Source organism: Mirounga leonina, unplaced genomic scaffold, assembly GCF_011800145.1.
Source record: "Mirounga leonina isolate KUSES-001 unplaced genomic scaffold, KU_Mleo_1.0 Mir_129, whole genome shotgun sequence".
Lineage (NCBI taxonomy): Eukaryota > Metazoa > Chordata > Mammalia > Carnivora > Phocidae > Mirounga > Mirounga leonina.
Genome location: NW_023270323.1, coordinates 79160265 through 79179568, shown reverse-complemented (window position 1 = coordinate 79179568; position 19304 = coordinate 79160265). Strand labels below are relative to the sequence as shown.

The 19304-nt window shown below is 66.5% G+C and overlaps 1 protein-coding gene across 3 annotated transcripts in view; it reads left to right on the top strand.

Annotated features, from left to right (window-relative positions):
* Window positions 1–225: 225 nt before the first annotated feature.
* The window catches only part of DOK7 (docking protein 7), a 30214-nt gene continuing 11135 nt past the window's right edge, over window positions 226–19304 (top strand). The window contains exons 1-7 of one of the 3 annotated variants that reach the window (XM_035005396.1): window positions 226–330; window positions 401–446; window positions 4512–4559; window positions 6701–6931; window positions 8021–8221; window positions 17279–17398; window positions 19098–19217. In XM_035005396.1, coding sequence (XP_034861287.1) covers window positions 277–330; window positions 401–446; window positions 4512–4559; window positions 6701–6931; window positions 8021–8221; window positions 17279–17398; window positions 19098–19217 — 820 coding nt within the window. In that variant the 5' untranslated portion in view covers window positions 226–276. Of the gene's footprint in view, window positions 331–400; window positions 447–852; window positions 922–4511; window positions 4560–6700; window positions 6932–8020; window positions 8222–17278; window positions 17399–19097; window positions 19218–19304 lie in introns of those variants that run through there. The other 2 variants (XM_035005397.1, XM_035005398.1) reach the window with 2 other exon arrangements.

Below are 19304 nucleotides of genomic sequence, written 5' to 3'. Positions count from 1 at the left end.
GCAGGTGCCCGAGGGTGAAGCCAGGGTGAAGACACACTGATGGCGGCTCCGCGGGGTCAGGTTGTTTCCCTTCCTTTGGGGTGAGAAGCCCCCGGCCCGCTGGGCCCGGGGCGCCGCGTCCCAGCCCCAGGTGGCCCCAGGTGCCCCGCCCGCGCCCCGCCCCCGCCGGCCCGCCCCCCGCCGCCCGCGGCGCAGCGCCCTCCCCGAGCTGTTTTGAAAGTGACCCTGGGCTGCGCGGCCGCGGGGCGGCGGGCGCCGCGGGAACCATGACAGAAGATGACCGAGGCGGCGCTGGTGGAGGGCCAGGTCAAGCTGCGGGACGGCAAGAAGGTCGGGGCGCGCGGCGGGCGCGGGGCGGGCGCGGGGCGCGGCGGCCGCTTACGCTCCTCTGTCCCCGCAGTGGAAGACTAGGTGGCTGGTGCTGCGCAAGCCGTCCCCGGTGGCAGGTGAGCGGGCCGGGGCGCGGGGCGGGCGGTGGGCGGCGGGCGGCGGGCGCCCCGGCCTCCGGAGCCCGGCCGCCCGGAGCGCGGCCAGCGCGCCCGAAATAGCCGGCGGCGTCGCCGGCGGTAACCGGAGAGCGGAGGGCGCCGCCTCGGCCTGCTCCTGCCGGGAGCCCCGGGCGCCCCCGCCCCTGACGCCGGGACCCTCCCGCACCCCCACCTTCCCGGGAAGGCCGACGGAGGCCGGCCGGGCGGGGGTGGGGGGCGGGCTGGAGGGGCCGGACGCTCGAGTGCAGGAGTGCTCTCCCCCTCCCCCAACAGGCGGCAGGAGCTCCCCGGGGAGGTGCCGCCCTTGTGCGTCTGGGGGCATGGAGTGGTGCCCCTGAGTCCGAATCCGGATGGGACCCTCCAGGCAGCGCTGACCCGGGTGGCCCTCCCACCTTCTGGGGGGGTGGGGAGGTGGCAGAGGCCAGGCCGCCAGGTAGGAACAGTGGCGCTTCTGTGTCTGAGAAGAGACGAGCCGAGGTTGCGTTGGGGGTGGGGGGCAGTGACTGGCACTACCCAGCCCCCCTCACCTGGGCCAGCACCCCCCACGTGGGAGGAGGCCGGCTGCGAGCCCTGACTTGGGCATTTGGCCTCAGTGAGCCGTTCTCGAGCATTTGGGAGGCTTGGAGCTGCGGGCCTGCAGCTGTTTGGGGAGACAGGTGTCCTGGCGCAGGCCCAGGCACCCCGGGGTTTGTGTGGGGTGCTCAGGGTGTGAGTGCATATTGCCTCACACGTGTGGGCCTGCCAGAATGTCTTCCGGGGCGCCTGGGGTGTCTGTCATTTCCCGGAAAGGTTGGGTGGGGGGCGCCCTCCCTGCTCCCTCTCCCGGGTCCCCTCGTTCCCTGTGCCGAGCCTGCTCGCAGTCGCCATCCGAGGGCCTACCTTTGGTCATGGACACGCTTCGTGCCCAGGTCTCAGCTTCCCCCTCCAAGGGGGCCCGGGCTCCCTGGACTGCTCACTCAGCCAGTCCGTTCTCCATGCCCAGACCCTGCGCCTCGTGCCCTGGGGGTCCTTGTCCAGGGGAAGGCCTGACCGACAAGGTGTCGGGGCTGGGGAGACTGAGCGGCCCCTGAAAGGCAGGGATGCCGAGGCACCGGCCAGGCCGAGGGCAGGGCGGAGGCCCCCGGTAACACTGAGGAGGCTGTGGCCAGCTGTGGCTGGAGGCAGGGCCTGGCTGCAGGTTGGGGTGTTGCTTGGTGGACAGTGGTGAGCTGGGGCCCGTGTGGGCCTCCAAGGAGGCTCTTGGCCCAGATGTCCCGCCTGAAGAGCAGCCCCTAAGGTGGTCTTTGTCCCTCCTGCAGCCCCGGGGGGTGGATTTTATCTCAGTATGAGAGAGAGCTACCCTGAGAGGTGAGCTCCCTGCTGGACCCGGAGAGCACCTGCCTTTGGAGGGAGGGCCTTTCTGCACTGCAGGGAGTTTGCAGGGGTCCCCTGCATCCAGAATCTGGGTCTGTAGGCCGGTGGTCATGAAGCCTTTCCTGGGCTTTCCCGTGTGTGTAGAAAAGGCAGGCCCGGTGTGGAGAGCACGGTAGGAGCCTGGGGTGGGCAGCCTCTGGCACAGGAACTGGAACTGGGTTTGAGGGGGTTGTTGGAGAATAGAGGGGAGGACACTCCAGGCAGGGCCTTGCATGAGAGCCTGGACGGTGGAGGGGATGAAGGGCAATGCAAGTCAGGCTCCCGCCCCTCTGAGCCCTGCACCTACCACCTCTTGTTCCTGGACCCAGAGTCTCCCCCGACCCCTGCCCCCAGTCCTGGGGGGCAAGGACCCCGCATCACTACTCACAGGCAGCCTGGTGGGGGCTGTGAGCCAGCTGCTTTCAGCAACACCTGGGGCCGTGCAGACTCACCCGGGAGCGGGGCCTTGGCGTGTGCCCCACGCGGTTGGCAGCGTCTCTAAGGTGGGCATATTCCAAAGGGCCAGGTACCAGGTGGTGGTGGTGGGGAGGGTCTGTGTCCCGCGGGAATGGGTGTGACGTCTCAGTCCCAGGCTGGGCAGGCAGCGCGAGGACAGAGTGTGGGTGGTGGCCGGGCTTCCTGTCCCCGTGGAGACCTCGAAGAAGGGGCCTGGGCTCCCCACAGGCCCAGGGCTCAGGGCTGGGCGTCGGAGCACCCAGGCGCAGATCTCGGCGTGTGGTCTGCACCCGTCCTGGTTGGGCTCCCGCCGTGGGACCTGCTGAGGGTGGACGGGTGGTCCAGCCCCACGGCCTGTGTGCCCCCACTGACGCCCGTGCTCTCGGGGTGGCCCGTCCTCGGGAGCCGCACAGCCCTGCACGCCCCCGGAACACTGCATGGGCCTCCTTCCCCAGGTGGACCCTGAGTGGGGCTGGGCCCTGCGGCTGCGGCCTGGTGAGCAGCCCCCACCCCCGGCTGCTGCAGGCTGCCGCCCCCTCAGCAGGGTCCCCTCGGGCCCTAGCGGCTCGGCTGAAGGCGCACTGTCGAGGTCACTGTCGGAGGACTGCCTCCAGCAGCCGCTCCTCCTGCCGCATCCACGGGGGTGTGGACCTCCCTGCCGTGCCGCGGCCTCTCCTCCGGACTCTGCCCGGCCCGCCCTCCCCCAGGCTCTCAGCCCCTGGCTGCTAGCACCTCTGAGGGCTCATGACCCCGCAGTTATTTTTACATCTGCAGACGCCTGCGCGCGGTGTCCGATGGGCCTCTGCAGCTCACGTGTCCGGGAGGGACCGGCCCAAGCCCCGCCCCCGCAGCCCCCTCCCCGGGCGCCCCTGCCCCCCCAGTCCAGTGTCCACATCTGCCCTGCGGGGAAGGCCCCCCTGGGCTGTCGCCATGGTTACTGCAGGGCCTGGCCCAGCCTAGGCCAAGGGCATCTCTTGCCTGAGCAGCCTCTGCCCCAGGCTCACCAGGCCCCCGACCCGGCACCTTGCGCCGCTCTCCCCTCCCTCCCCCGCCTGCAGGCCCTTTGGGTTCCTGCCTCTGGGCCTTTGCTCTGGTGTTCCCTCCAGCACAGCACTGATCCCTGCCGGGCCCGCCGCCCTGGCTTCTGGCGTCCCTTGGGAGTCACCTTTGTTGTGCCCTCTGTGAGGGTCTCGGCTTGGCACCCAGGCCCCCCGCAGCTGCTGTCATCCCTTTGACCATCCCCCCTCCTGGTGTCAACTCTGCGGGGGGCCTGGGCTCTGTGCCCTGGGTCCCCTGCCCGCTCAGGAGCACAATGACCCGGGCCCAGGGCTTCAGAACGGGAGGCTTGGGTGGGCTCTGAGGGATCCCAGCAGGGGGGTCTTTCAGGGAGCGGGACCTCATGCGGGGCATTTGCCCCTTCCTGGACCTGCCCTCGCTCACTGCAGGGCGCAGTCGCTGGAGGGCAGGGTGGGCTCGGGGCTCAGGGCCGGGGCCGCTGCTGGGCCGCTCTGTGCTTGCCCACAGGGTGGCATTTGCGGGGAGCCAGGGCTGTGTTACCACGGGGCCTGGGCGGGCTGGGTGGCGTCCATTCATCAGACAGGAAGCAGGCTAAGCGTGGGTTGGCGGTTGTGGACGCAGGGTTGGGACGGGGTCAGCCGGTCTCCCACTGTGGCACCTCTGCCCTCGGCCACGGCAGCGAGGCGGGGGCTGTGCATGTGTGCGAGTGTGTGTGTTGGTGAGCGCGTGTGTGTCCGTGTGTCTGCCTGTGTGTGCACCTGTCAGTCCCCGCTGCCTTGGTTTACCTCATTGCCCCCATGAGCCCCCACCCTCCCCGGTCCCTGTGGACGGCCCCGCGTCCGGGCCCTGGAGCCGCGGTGCAGCCCTCCGGCTGTGAGCGGGGTCCACACGGCCATGGGGACAGGGGCCCGACAGAGGCCATTTGAGTGGGGGGTCTGGTGACCAGGAGACCTCACCAGGGGACCAGTCTTGCTGGGCTCCCCGGGAGGGGTGAAGCCGTAGGGGGCCCGCGGAGCTGTCCTGCTGGGACGGGCCCCGGCGTGCTGGCCCCATGTGTCTGCAGGGGAGGGGCTGGCGCCGTCTCTCCTGGGCTGACCCTGCTCTGTCTCGGACCCCTGACCTGAAAACTGCCATTCTTCCGATGCCTGTGGTAAACAGCACTCCTGGGGAAGGAGTTCCAAAAACAGGATCCATTGACTGCTGCAGGTGACGTGGAGGGGAGAGGGCCCCACACTTGCTGCGCCCAACCCGGCCCCCTCCCCGCCACCTCTTTCCCACCCGTGCTGGGGGCACTGAGCATGGGGCGGAGGCCACCTGCCCCAGCCGAAACCAGGCGGTGAGCCGGGTCAGCTCCCCCCGGGCAGAAGGCGGGAGCGCGTCAGAGCCGCGTCCCTCAGCCTGTTTGGTTCACATCTAGGAACGTGAGCAGTGGCTTGGAGGACGTGCTAGTCTCCTGGGCCTGCAGAGATCTGCCCTCTCCCGTCCCAGTGGCGGGACGTCCAACCTCAGGGTGTCTGCAGGGCCTCTTCCAGCTCCTGGTGGCTCCAGGCGCCGCCTCACTTTGGGACCGGCCTCATGTGGCCGCCTCCTCCGTGCGTTGCCTGCTGTCTCCTGTAGGACCAGCGCCGACAGGCTAGGGCTCCCGTGGATAATCCGCGATGACCTCTCTGTGAGATCCTTAACCCGATGACATCTGCAGAAACCCTTTCTCCAAATGAGGTCGCGCTTGCAGGTCTGGGGTCAGGACGTGGACATATCCTCTGGGCCCGTTCGGCCCGCTGCAGATGGGCGAGGGTGTTCTCGCATTCTCATCCCCTTACGGAGTGGGATGTGGGCTGCATCTCAGACGTAGGCAGAATCCAAAACGACGGAGCAGGCGTGGGAGGAGGGCCTCAGGGACGACTGCCGGCTCTCATCACGTGCAGGCCCCCAGACCAGCCTTGCGCGTGGGCACGTCTGGGGTGGGAGCACCTGCCCGGCCGCAGGAGGCTTCAGGGAGGTGGGAGGGCACTGGCAGTGGTGGTACACTCCACTCCAGACCAGGACTCAGCAAAGCACCACCCCGAGCCAAATCTGGCCCTCTGCTTGTTTGTGTAATAAAGTTTTGCTGGAGCAGAGCCATTCACTCACCGGTTACGCTGGCTGCCTTCAGAGTTAGGTCTCTGTGGCAGACACTGCATGGCCCCTGAAGCCAAAAACAGTTCCTGCCTGGCTCTTTACGGAAAGCTGTGTTGAGCCTGCTTGCGGCTCTATTCCTGGGAGCATAACTCCTAGAACAAAGGAGGTGACAGTCACTCTGCAGTGCAGGTCAGGCCACGCCTCAAGGGATGGTCTTCCATTTGACCGATGGTTCCACGCCCTCCCTGTGCGCGAGCAGGTTGGTGGGGGTGGGGACGGCAGCTAGACGAGGCACAGACTTCTGCACAGAAAACCCGCCGTGGGGGATCCCGGAGCCTGCTGGAGGGAGAGGGGTGGCAGTGGTGGTCGCCTCTGCCTGGGCTGCTCTTGGGAGCAAACACCCGGGAAGCCTCAGGGGAGCATGTGGGTTTCTGTGGGCTCTGGGCGTTTCCCCCTCAAAATGGGAACGTCTTTGCTTTTTTCTGATAAAAGCATTTCAGACGCTAAGGAGATAGGAGATGGGAGGGCCTGGGCAGGTGGGGGGACGGCGAGGCAGGCTTGTAGGAGGGACAGGTGCCGTCTGCTTGACCGTGGTGCGCCCGGGGCTAAGGGCCGTCGCGGGCTCTTGCGCGTTGTCCCGTTGGGATACCATCAGGATGACGGGGACAGCGACTGTGATGTTGAGGACAGTCGGGAACTCCAGGACAGAGGCGTGTCACCTGCCGGGGGGGAAGGGCAGGCCTGCTGGTCTTGGGGGTGGGCCGGCGTGGGGGCCGGTGGTGGGACCTCAGGCCCAGTGGCTCCCCCCTAGGGCTAGAGTCCACACCCTGGAGAACAAGAGACCCAGGAGGCCCGGCGGGTCTGCGTGCAGCAGAAGGGGGCTTGCCGCCGCCGCTGGCTCTCTGCCCGTCCCCACGGCCCCCTGCCACGGCTCCTAGAGGCCCTGCAGCCCTTGAGGGTGGCCTGCGGGGGCCCCAGGGCTGGGGCAGGGTGGATGCAGGGGTGGGGCACAGGGCCAGAGCCAGGTGGGCAGGCTCGCTGTGGAGTGTCCGTGAGGCCTGTGCGCCGGGCGGGGTGGGAGATGTTGCCCAGAGCTGGGGTGGCTTGCTGGGGGTCACACCTCAAGCCCGGGCTCTCCGGGCATGCTGCGGCCCCTGCAGGGGTGCAGGCGTGCAGGGGGCCGTGCCGCTGACGGCCTGTACCGCGTGTCTTGCCCGGCGTCCCCGCAGACTGCCTGCTGATGCTGGCCTACAAGGACAAGGCGGAGCGAGCCAAGGGCCTCCGGGAGCGCAGCAGCCTGATGCTGGAGGACATCTGTGGCCTGGAGCCCGGCCTGCCCTACGAGGGCCTGGCCCACACGCTGGCCATCATCTGCCTGTCCCAGGCCGTCATGCTGGGCTTCGAGAGCCGCGAGGCCATGTGCGCCTGGGACGCCCGGATCCGCTATGCGCTCGGCGAGGGTGAGTGGGGCCGGGGCGACAGACCTCGTCCCTAAGTGTCCCGTGGGACCCTCACCCACAGGCTGCCGGAGCCGTGCCGTGACCCCAGGGCACGATGCACAAGTGTTTGCCGAGCACCTCCGCCGCCCGGCTCTGTGCTTCGGGCTCGCGGTCTGGGAGGACGTGGTGCTGCCCAGAGCGCTCGGGCCCTGTGAGGGGGCTCGGGGAGCAGCTGGGGCCGCGGGGCCCCCCCAGCTCCCTGACTCGATCCTGTTAGTTAGAACCAGGGCCCTTATCCCGAGGGGGCCCTGTTGAGCAGAGTGACCTTCCTAAGTGCTGCCTCTTGCTCCCCACCCTGTCCACCCGAGCCCAGAGCCAGGGTTCCAGGGGCAGCGAGGCCGCAGAGACCCTGTCCCACTGCAGCGTCCCCCAGGGCTGTGGTGGCTTCTGTGCCTGAGCCAGGGAGGCCAGGAGGACCAGGGGGGCCAGTGCAGCTCTGCGGGGTGGCTGGGCGGGGTGCAGAGGTGGGGGCCCCCGGTGAGCTCGGGGAGGAGGAGGGCCTCATGCCAGACGCCCAGAAACACAGCCGTCAAGATCGGTGACACTGTAACAGTCTTTAAAACCCTCAGGATCAATGCACAAAGCCTGTGACGAGCCGCATACCAAAATTTGGCCTGCCCTGAGCCTGCCCTGCCTTCCCCTTCTTTCCTGACCGCCCCCCAGCAACCCTGACAAGCCTTGTCTTTATTTAACCATTTGATACTCATTCATCACGGACTTTTGCATTAATTTTTATTTGCTTGAAAAAATCATCACAGCATCGCTGGCCTCGGCCGCTGTGTGTTTGGTCCCGAGCTGGGGGCTTCCCAGGGGCTCGCTGAGGTTTAGGACAGGGAAGGTGACCAGGGCGGCCCCTCTGGGCGCTCGCCTGCCTCTGAACCAGGGTAGGGTCTGGTGCCTGGGAGCGGGGAGTGCGGCCCCTGGGGGCTGGAGGGCGCCAGCCAGGCCTGGGTGGGGGGCCAGCCCTGCGTCTGGTGCCGACACCCGGGAGCTGCCCCCTCCCTGGGGCCTCTGCTCACGGTGATGCCCTCGCCCCTCCCCTGCCCCCAGTGCACAGGTTCCATGTGACGGTGGCGCCAGGCACCAAGCTGGAGAGCGGCCCCGCCACCCTTCACCTCTGCAATGACATCCTTGTGGTGGCCAGGGACGTCCCCCCGGCTGTCATGGGGCAGTGGAAGCTGTCCGACCTCCGGCGCTATGGGGCCGTCCCCAACGGATTCATCTTTGAAGGAGGGACCAGGTGTGGGTACTGTAAGTATGCGGGGCCTGGGCGCCCCGGGCCACAGGCCCCTCCAGCACTCGCTCTCCCCAAAACCCACGGCTTAGAGCCGCCCACCCCACTGTGCGCTCGCCTTGCTGGCATCTGGGGGACATGGCGGGCGAGGGGTATGTGTCTCCAAACCTGGCGCTCAGCAGAGGCCAGACCCCTGCTGCCTCTGTCCGGCCCAGGCCGCTGAGGGTGGGAGGAGGGGCATGCAGCCCACTCACGGGGCGCCCAGCACCCCGGAGCGAGGCCTGCCCGTCACAACGCGTGGCCCTGTGTTTGAAGTCACAGAGCCCCAGGGCATTCATGTTCCGACTCAATGAGAAAGAGAAAAAGGGAAAAGAATGAGCATGTTTATCGAGGATGTGCCGAGGACACATTTGTGGACCAAGGATTCCTCGTGGCCACACCAGCTCCCGTGGTCCTTGGGTCCCCATAGCTGGAGGCGGGGCAGGCGGAGAGGTGCCCTGAGGTGCAGATAAGTGCCAGGCCCCTCCCGGGTGGGGGGAGTGCGGTGGCGAAGTGTGCCAGCGAGCTGAGCACGGGCCGGGAGTGGGGCGGGAGGGGCACAGCCTGGTCCTCCTGGAGCCGAGAGCTCGCCCGCTGTGCGGACGGGGATGGGCCGACACTCCTGCACACTGCTCTCCACGCATGGGCGTGTGCGTACGTCTGGGCCTGCAGCGGCTTCGGGGGCACGAGCCCCCTTCTCTGCTCTCTCCCGAGGAGCCCAGGCCCACCTGCGCTGGCTGTCCAGGGTGGCCTCCCGGTGGCCTGTCCGGTGGCGGGGACGACCTCAGCCAGTGTGCTGGGCTGGAGAGTGGAGTCTGGGTGGGGGCTGTGCACCCCCATCTCAGTTCAGCCTGGGACCCCCGCCACACGGGGATCACGGCCCCCTCTCTTGTGGGTAGGGGGGCCTGGAGGCTCTGAGTGGCTGGCAACCTCTCCCCACCTGTGCCCCCTCCCTATAGGGGCGCTAATCCCCTGACCGACAGTACTTCCCCCTCCCCCCGCCTGCACCCCTGCAAGGGCCCTATCGCAGGGTCTGGCCCACACTCCGTACAGCCAGGTTTGGGTGGGGTCCACGGGGCTCTGGGACCTTGGTCCTGCCCGGATCTCCCCGGCAGAGGGACTGTGCTGGAGGACGTGTTCATGCTGGCCAGCTGGGCCCCTCCTTCTGCAAAAGGTGGGCAGGGTGGGAGAGGCCGCCTGGGGCCACATGCCAGCCCTGTGGGCCAGCCCGCGGGGCCCTGCATCCAAGGACGTACGTCATGATCTACAAAGATGCAAAGAGATAGACAAGCAGGTGAGGTTCCTGCTCAAGGCAGCGAGACCTCTGAATTTTGTGACGGGCTGCACCCTGGGCTTGGGGGAGGGGAAGTGTTTGGAGATGCCAAGGCAGGCCACAGGGGTGGGGTAGCAAGGTGCAGTGGGTTTACGGGGTGGGGCAGTGTGGGCGGTGGCCCCCAAGCTGTGGGGTGGGCGAGCCAGGCCCCAGGGTTTTTGAGTGGGAGTCTGAGCACAGCTGCCCGGGCACCTGCTCTGGGCTGGCGTTGGGGGGGCGTGTGAGACGCCAGCCAGAGGCCCCCCTGCTGGATGTGCCCTCAGGGCCCCGAGTTCTGGCACATTCGAGGGGGCAGCACTGGGGTCCAGAGCAGTGGAGGCGCAGGGTTCCCGGCCGTGTGGGTGGTCGGAGCTGGGCCACGTGCCCTGGGTCCGGGGCCCTCCCCCCACCAGATCCCCTCCACGTGGGGGCCCTGGAAGAGGGAGAACGGGGTGCAGACCGCCTGGGGGTGGCGGCGACATGTGCCCCGAGGGAGGCCAGTCAGAGGACCCGTTTCCTCGGAGACCCTCATATCTGCCGGCCATAATGTAACAGGGCGTCCAGTTTAAAATCCCGACTGGGCGTGGGTGGGCCCTGCCTGTGACCGACGGTGGGCAGCTGTGACGTCCCGGGGCTGCCGGGAGCCCAGAGGGAGCCCGGTGGGCCGTCCTGTGGCTGTTCCCAGGCAAGCCGGGCCCCGCAGCGGACGCTGACCCGGGATTCGGTCTTCCCAGCTGCTCCAGGCTCTCAGGGGGCCGCTGGCCAAGCCAGCCCGCTCAGCCACTGTGGAAGAACCCCGGGGGGGGCCGGTCCCGCTGGGCTCCGTTCTTCGGGGACAAGTTTGCCAGGGCCGTGCCCGCGTTCGCTGGGCTGTAGGCCGTCACGGGGACCACTGCGCCCCGCACGTGTGGTCAGACTGCCGCCACTCAGGGCCGGGGCATCCCGGCAGGGACGTCAGGGTCTTGGGGCTGCCGTAGCCAGTGACCCCAAACTGGGGCCTTAGAACAAGAAAAACGGATTCCTTCACAGTTGTGTCCAAAGTCAAGGTGTGGGCGGGGCGGTGCTCCCTCCGGAGGCTCCAGGGAGGCGCCTTCCTGCCTCTTCTGGGCCCTGGTGGCCCCCGGCGGCCCTGGCGTTGTGGCCGCCGGCTCCAGTCTCTCCTCTGTTGTCACACGGCCGTCTCCCCGTGTCTTCTCTGTGGGACACCAGTCGTGGGATTTAGGGTCAGCCGATAACCTGGGATCACATCTCATCTCACTTGATTAAAGACCATTGTTTCAAGTAGAGTCACAGTCCCAGGTTTGGGGTGTGACCTGTCCTTTGGGGACCACCATTCAGCCCGTGACATGGGTCACCTTGACTGTGAAGATTTTAGAATTTGGGTCCTGATGGGCCTGTGGCCCTGGGCGCGTTTAATCTGGAGGGCAGAGAGCTGGGTTGGAATCATCGGAAGGGCCTGGCAGGTCTGGAGTATAAGGAATTAGCATCCCCTCCCTCCCCTGGCCCGGTCCCTGTGCCCCCCCAGAACCACACCCCCTTGGCCACAGATAACTCTCCAGAGAGCGGGAAATGGTCCCGGCCCTCTTTGCCCACCCCGAGTGTCAGGAGGATGTGGAGGTGGGGTCAGGCCCTGGGGGGGGCGAGGCAGAGGGCTCAGGGCTCTGAGGGTTTGGGGGAGACGTCCAGGTGGGTATGACCAGGATTGTTTGGCAGAGGCCTCTCAGGGCCGGGCCAGGTATGTGGGGGCTTGGTGTGGCTCTGGGTCCCTCCCAGGTGGGCATTTCCTCTCTGTGGCCTCCATGCATTCGGTGGCCTGTTCCTAGTCAGATGGCAGTGGGCTTGTTGGCTGGGAGTCCAGGGTCTCCCGGGGTGGCCTGGTTCTCTGTCTCCGGGTTGGTGGAGGCCCACTGTGTGTGGCGAGGGCTTCGGGCAGGAACAGAGGATGGGAGAAGGGGGGCCCGCCCAGAGCCCAGGGAGGGCAGGCCTTGGGGAGGGGTGTGTGAGCGAGCTGAAGGGTGAATGGAGGTTTCTAGGAGGGGGCCCAGAGGAGGTCTCTGTCCCTTGCATTGACGGGTCCTCCTGTCAAGGGCATTTCCACATCTGCATGAGCCAGCTTCCTTTGCAGAGGATCAGGGTCCTCGGATGCTAAGGAATTCAGCAGGTGGCAGAAAGGTCCCGAGCCTGTGGTGGAGGTACGTCGTGGATAGTGACCCTCAGAAATGTCCCCTCCGCGTCTTGCGTGCCGGCCCCTCCTCCACTCACTGTGCCCGGCTCCTCGGGGTGCGACCCAGGGCTTCAGCCTCTTGGGGCACGGAGGGCGTTTCTAGGTGACTTTTTTTTTTAAAGAGTGCGTCTTTTAAAAAATTTTATTTAAATTAAATTTAGTTAAAAAAAATTTTTTTTACAGATTTTACCTATTTATTTGACAGAGAGAGGGCACAAGTAGGCAGAGGCAGAGGGAGAAGAAGGCTCCCCGCTGAGCAGGGAGCCCGATGCGGGGCTCAATCCCAGGACCCTGGGATCATGACCTGAGCTGAAGGCAGACGCTTAACCGACTGAGCCACCAGGGCGTCCCTAAATTCAATTTAGTTTTAAATGACTTTTTTTAAGCGAGTAAAGGATGAAGCCATAAACTGGGAGGAACTCTCTTGCTGCGTATTTAAAACACTTGCATTGTCCAGCTCTGCTAAGTCCTCTGGTGGGTGGACATTGTGGTCTGCATGCCGGGCAGTCTTGATGGAGCTGGCTGAAGCCCTGGTCTCTGACCCCAGGAATGTGTGTCCGGCACGGATGGTGACCCGCAGGGTGTGTGCAGGAACCCCGCTAGTTGGTGGTGGCAGAGGTGGGGCTGGAGAAGGAGGAAGCCATGCTGGGTTATAGAGAGCCCAGTAAGCTGGACCAGAGTGCACTGTTTTCCCAGAGTAGCCAGGAGCCATCGAAGGTGCTTGAGCAGGGGAGTGCCACCCACACGTCTGTGTAGGGTGATAACTTTGGCCCCAGGGTGCAGATGGGATTGAGGTGGGGAGCCATGCAGGGGGCTATGAGAAAGCTCTGGATGTGGTCTGAGGCTGAGTCAGCAGCATGTGTGCCTGGGGGGTCGCCGGGGATGCAGGAATGTTAACTACCAGCGGTTGAAATGGGGAGAGAGGGAGGGAGGGAGTGGGTGGGCGGGAGAAGGAGGGGTGCTTGCTGGGGTGAGGGTCCCAGGAAGATGGAGCCCTTGCCCTGGGCCGGGTCTGCTCCAGTGCTTTGCCCACGGGGAGGCATCCAGCCCGTGCAAAGGCCGGCTCCCCGCTTCCTTCCCCTCGGCAGCACGTTGGGGGACACTTATGAATTGGGGTCATTTGATAGGGACGGTTTCAGGTTCCTACAAGGAGATGCAGTTTGCTGTCTGGGTCTAGACCACTGGTCGCGTTGCAGACGGTTTGTGGTCGATCCCACCCCTCTGCTGGGAATTTTCTGCGATGGGGTCAGGAGCGAGCCTGGAATCCATCAGCCCCTCTAGCTCACTAGGGGTTGGCCTCCCAGGCTGGTCCTGGCTGCCCCCAGTATCCAGGATGGCGACCCGGGCTTCCCCTCTGGGGGGCTTTGCTCCACTCTCTTTCCTCCCGGGCAGAAAGGCCCCGGGAAGGCACCACGTCCCCCTGCCCTCAGGGATGGACAGTGTGGCCTCCTGCGGGGGGGGCAGCCTCCACCCCCATCTCCAAACACAAGACATTCGGTCCATGGGCACAGAGTCCCATTCACAACCGTCAGCAGGCACTCGGGGAGACGCAGGGAAAGTGAGATCACGGGCCTGCCCTGAGAAGCCCCTTACCTGAGCGGGGGGCGCCCAGGTGCCCCGTGGGGCCATCGGGGAGGGTGGCACGGCTGCCAGAGAGGGACGGTCACTGGGGAGTGGTCTCAGCGGGGCCTCGCATGAGCCGGGGACGGGGAGCAGCCCCTCCTTGGGGATGGAGCCCAGGGCTGGGACTCCCCCAGCAGCGTTCCGACACTCTGCCCAGGGAGGGCCGTTGCGTGCAGTGTGCCCGGGAGGGGCTGCGGGAATGGTTTGCCCTGTGTTTACTGGGGCGGAATAGACACGCATAGACTTTACCCCTTGAACCGTGGTCAGGAGTACAGCTCAGAAGCATCAGGTGCATTCAATGCCGTGCAGCAGTCCCCGCCCCGTCTTGGCCAGCTGACACTGGGTCCCCAGTGACACCAGCCCGCATGTCCCCTGCCCAGCCCCCGACACCCACCGTCCTCTTTCCGAGTCTAGGATCTGACTCCTCTATGGGGCTCGCAGAAGTGGGATCACACGGTCCCTGTCCCTTCGTGACTGGCTCGCTGCACTGAGCACCGAGTCCCCCAGGTTCATCTGTGAGGTAGCAGGTGTCAGGATGTCCTTCTTCCTCGAGGCTGAACCGCATTCCATCGTGTGGACCACGTTCCTTTATCCGTCCTCCATCAGTGGTCGCTGCTGTGAACACGGGGGTGCGGGCCTCTGTTCGGTGCCTGCTCTCAGTTCCTTCGGGTGCACACCAGACGTGCGATCGCTGGGTCTGTGTGTGATGTTCGGAGGACCCTCCACGCTGTTTTCCACGGCGACCCCTCCACAGCGCACCGGGTTCCAGTTTGCCCAAGTTCCCGCCAACACCTGTTGCGTTCTGTTGTTTTGTTTTTAATCAGTCTTCCTGGGGGGTGAGACTATTGGGGGAAACTTAAAACTTGATTTCGAATGAACATGTTTCATTGAACTTTGGTCCTGTCTCTCAAAATAAGGACAGAGAGAAAGAAACGAAATTTGAATCAGTAGATGTGTACCTCTGTTAGGGAGCCCTGTGCAAAGTGAGACCCCAGGGGTCCTGGTCTTCTGAGTGAAAGTCTAACACCAGGCAGGTTGGTGCCGCCTAGGCAGAGCTTTCTAGAACCTTCTCTGCACGAAAGTCCTCCAGACGCTTTCAGGCACTCTCTACCGAACAGGACCTCACCGTGTGCTTCTGGTCTCCGTGGAGCCAGGACACCGAGCACACACAGAGCTCAGGACACTGGAGGTTTTCTGGACTAACTTCCGACAGGAATCCGCCCACGGAACTGGGCACACGTTTGGATGGAAGAGTGTTTTTCTCGGGGCTGGGGACTCTTTCCGTGGGGTGCAACTGCCTTCGCATTCAGATATTGTCCTAGGGACTAACTGCATTTGTAAAGCCCGTAAGGTTTGCCTTCAGCCCCCGAGAACCCACAGGGTCTGCCCAGAGCGAAAGGTGGCCATCAGCTCGGGCAAGCTGCTGGCTTCCCGCTCAGCACACTCTCTCTCCTCCTTATCCCTGTCTCCGCATGTCAGTGATCACAGAGCAAGAAACACCCCAGGACTTGGCGGCGGTTTCCTTGCTTGTGATTCTGTGGGTCAGGGATCTGCTCCATGTGGTGGACGGATCACTCAGGGAGTGGCGTTGAGGGTGGCCTGGCTGGGAGGCCCAGGATGGCCCCAGGCATGGACCTGCCTGGGCTGGGGCTTCGTGGACTGGAATGGGAGGAGGTGCAGGGGCTGTCTTCGAGGGTGACCGCGTGGCAGAGGGGGCTGGGCCCTACCTCCTCCGGCCCTGCAAGCAGGCAAGCAAACAGAAGTTCCAGGAACACTTTCTTGGGGAAGGCCCACTCGCCTCCGCTTCCTTCTTCCCACCACACCGAGTGCTGGGGTCCCCTGGGCAGCAGGCCCTCGGTGAGACACTGGGGCCCCAATGCCTCAGAAGGAGCCCCTGTCTGTGAGACGCGGGGCCTGGAGGCCAGGACAGCTGCAGATGAGGGCACGTGCCAAGTAAAGGATCACAGGTGTGACCCGGAGGAGGGGCTCCCTCCAAGCAGCACCGAGTGAATGATCAGGGCTCAGGGGTCAGGAATGGCGGTGTCAGGTGAGTGGAGTCTCGGCAGGTGAAGTGGATTACAGGTGGCCGAGGGGTGTGGAGGGATGGGGGTGGCTGCCTCCTGTGGGGGGAGCTCCCAGGGTCCCCAAAGCCTGGGGGGGGAGGGGGGCCCGCAGAGGCCAGCCGGCGGTCAGCGAGCTGTGTCCCAGAGGCCTCGCCTCGAGGCTCGGGCAGCCCGGACCCTGGGAGCCATGTGCCGTCCCCAGGGAACCTCTGCGGTCAGCTCCCTGGCGTGCGTGGGGGTGGCAGTCGCGCTCCCAGGCCTCACCGGCTGCATCTCGGGGAGCGTGACGCTCAGCAGACGCCTGGTGGAATGCCGACGGCTCCCCTCACTTCGTAATGTGGTTTTTTATAGTCGGGGGACTGGTTGTGCTGTGGCCTCTGCCAGTTGTCTGTAAGCTCAGGATTAGGGGCCCGGCCCTTTGTGCGGGCTGGCAGGCCGGCCCCTCGCTGGGGCGGGGACGCCGTGGGCCGGCCTTCTCCTCGCCTGCCCTCCAGGTCCCGGCCCATCGGCTGGCTGGAAGCCCTGTGGTGCCCGGATGTGTGCAGGTGGCCCACTGGCCAGGCTGGAGTCCCTCGTGGCCCCCTCTGGGCCTCAGTGCACTCATCCCTAAGAGGGCCTGTCACCCAGCTTGGGGGGCCTTGGACGGATGGAGCTCCCGACCGGAGGGTGCCGCAGCCCCCCGATCCCTGGGGTGGCATTCCCCGTGTGGGGGCTGGCCCGAGCCCCTGGGATCCTGGGAAGACCGTCCGTGACCGTGGCCGGCGGCCAAGGTTTAACTGGGAAGCCTTCCCTTTCCCACCCCGGCCCGCCCGCGGGGGCGCCCCGGGACCTGGCCTTCAGAGTGAGCAGGCCTTTCTTTGGGCGAAGGGCAGAGGGCAGGGTGTGGAGAGATTCTTGTGTGGTGACGCCAGCCGAGTGTGCGGCCCCATGTGGCCCGGTGTCCCCATTCACTGGGCGGGCGGTGAGGGATTTCATTCACCCTGGCGGGGCTCCGGCCCAGCGGGAGGGCGGCCGGGCCTGGGGCGCAGCCGGGCTGTGCTGACTCACACGGCCTGCCCTCTGCTGGCTGGGGGCCCCCGTGGGCACGACCTCAGCCTCCACCCTCACACCTTGGGCCCGTTTCCCACCCGAAAACGCACCCAGGAGGGGGGCCCGTGCAGTGGGCAGGATGTGTCGCCGGCCACCGCAGCGCTGGCCGCCTCGTGTGTGGGGCAGGCCCACCTCCCGCAGACACTCACCCTCAGAGCAGCCCTGGGTCAGGAGACAGGGTCGGGGGGCACCTACCGAGGTCGAGATCCCCCAGCTGCTTCCTGGCACGTGAACCCCGCTCTAGGTGGGCCTGTCGCTTGCCCTTCCGATGAGCCTGGGCATCGCGAGAACCGGGACACCCTCACCGCCTCCTCCTGTGGCCACGTCCTCCTGAGGCGCCCCAGGAGCCCCGTCCTGGCCAGTGGGGGCCGACGGGTTAGACCGAGGACCAGCAGGGCGGGACGCCCTTCCCCCGCGCCGTCCTGACACCCAGCGCAGTTGCCTGGGCTGGCTAGTGCGTGCAGGCCCGGGACGGCCAGGCCTGCGCCCCAGCTGCCCGGACGAGGGGTGTGGGCCTGAAGGACGGAGCAGGGCTTACCAGGGCCAGGCAGAAGCCCATCCGGGTGCTCGGGGGACACTCCCTGCCACCCCCGCCCCTGTGTGTGTGGTCTCATGGGTTCGCTCCAGGTCCCCGCGTTCTGCATCCTGGTGGCCCCGGGGCCCATCCTGCTGCGGTCCCGCCCTACCCGAGCTTCCGACACCAGGGTCTGTCCTCCCGCTGCAGGGGCCGGAGTCTTCTTCCTGTCCTCAGCCGAGGGAGAGCAGATCAGCTTCCTGTTCGACTGCATCGTCCGGGGCATCTCCCCAACCAAGGGGCCCTTCGGGCTGCGGCCGGTTCTCCCAGGTGCGTGTGGCCCGGTGGGGAGGGGCCGGGGCCGCCCGATCGGTCAGCAGCGTTGGGTGGGCTGCCATCCGTGCAGGCTGCCTGCAGGGAGGGGTCACGCTGCCCAGCTCCCGAGGGGACAGCTCACACCCTCACTGCCCTCCTTCCGCCGGTCGCAGGCCTGGCGACGCTTATGGGGCGGGGCCTCCGGTTGGGACCCATACGCTGTGGGGCACCCGATGGGGCACCAAGAGGCCACAGAGCCCGTGTGGGGCTCGCGGACACCTTCTGAGCCAGACTGGGGTGGGGGCCTTGCCCCTCGTGGCTGGGACTGTGGGCTGGGGTTTGCGTTTGGGCTGGAAGCTGCCTTGTGTGCTTGCCTGGTGGGTGGGGTCTCACCGGCGGGTGGGCGTGAGGCTGCACTGAGCTCACCTCACCTTGCCCCCCCTTCCCTGGTCGGGCCTGGGGCGCATTCTCCAAGAGCCCTGGGCCGGGAAGGAGCTGGACGCCGGAGGGGCTGCGGGCAGGGCTGGACCCCCGAGGCCCTGGCCCCTTTCTCCCACTGGAGGAAGCGCTGCCCTCCCCTGGGGGACGGCCCGGGAGGGACGAAGGCTGGTGCTCGTCGCCGCGGCCTCCGTTGACCGAGGCCCCCGGTGGGTGGTACCCAGGATCGCTGGTGCCCCCACAGCCCAGCGAGGCGGTGCTTGTCACCTTGTCCAGGTGGAAGAGACAAAGGCCTGTGGCCAGGTGGCAAGTGGTCCAGGGTCTCCTTGCATGCGCACCCCAGTGCCGGTCATTCGGGGCCACCTGGGGAGGACAGAAGCGAGCGACCCGCCAGGTGCCCCCTCTCCCGGCACGGTCCCTCAGCCCAACTCCAACCCCACACAGGCCCCGCTGGACGGGCTGGGGACAGAGGAGGTGGCCCCTGGGGCCAGAGCCTTCGCCGTCTGGGCTCTGCGGGATGGTGTGGTGGCGCCCTCTGCTGGCGCCCTCCTGCCTGCAGCCACAGGGGCCGTGTAGACGGCAGGGTGTGGATGGGCAGGTGTGGACGGCCTGGCTGGTGTTGCGTCTAGGCCCTGTGCTCGTCCAGCTCTCCTGAGACGTGGCCTCGCCTGGGTCAGCAGCCTCATGCTGCAGCCCTTCTGGGGTCCTGTTGTGTTCACCCCCTGCTCAGTCGGACCCACGTGGACACCGAGGCCCAGAAAGGCAGACAGTGGGAGGGGAGAGGGGAGAGTTCCGAGGTCCGCCCTGCCCCGAGCACAACCCGGTGCGCTCCGTCATGGTCCCACCACGATCGGGGTGCCCTCTCCCCGCACCCCCACTTTGCAGATGTGGACAAGGGGCTCAGGGAGTCCGTCCAGCACCAGCGTCTCTCTGCCCTATCGCTGCCAGACGGGAAGCGGTCAGGAGGACACGCCCGCGTCCCCACTGGGCCTCGCCTGCCGGCTCTGGGGCACAGGACGTGGGCTGGTGGCCGGGGGGCCTGGAGGGGGCAGGCGCCCTGAGACTGGTGTCCCGTGGCTGGGGTGCAGGCGTGGGGAGGAGCTAGGGCTCCCAGGGGTCCCCCGTGGCCCTGCCGTGGCCTCGAGGCACGCCCAGCACGCAGGTGGCCCCGGTGGTGCGGGACTCACCGGTGCGTCCCGGGCGGCGGGTCCCCTGCAGCGAGGATCAGGGGCGGGGACTGAGGCTGCGTCTCTGCTGATTCTCTTCTCTGCGGCAGACCCGAGCCCCGGGGGACCTGCCACCGTGGAGGAGCGGGTGGCCCAGGAGGCCCTGGAAGCCCTGAAGCTGGAGAAGCGGCTCAGCCTCCTCGCCCACGCGGTCCGGCCCGGCAGCGGAGGTAGGCGGTGTTTGTTCCCCCGGGGCTCCCTCATTCATTCATCCCCCCTCTGCTCACTCATTCATTTCTCCCCCTGTACTCATTCAT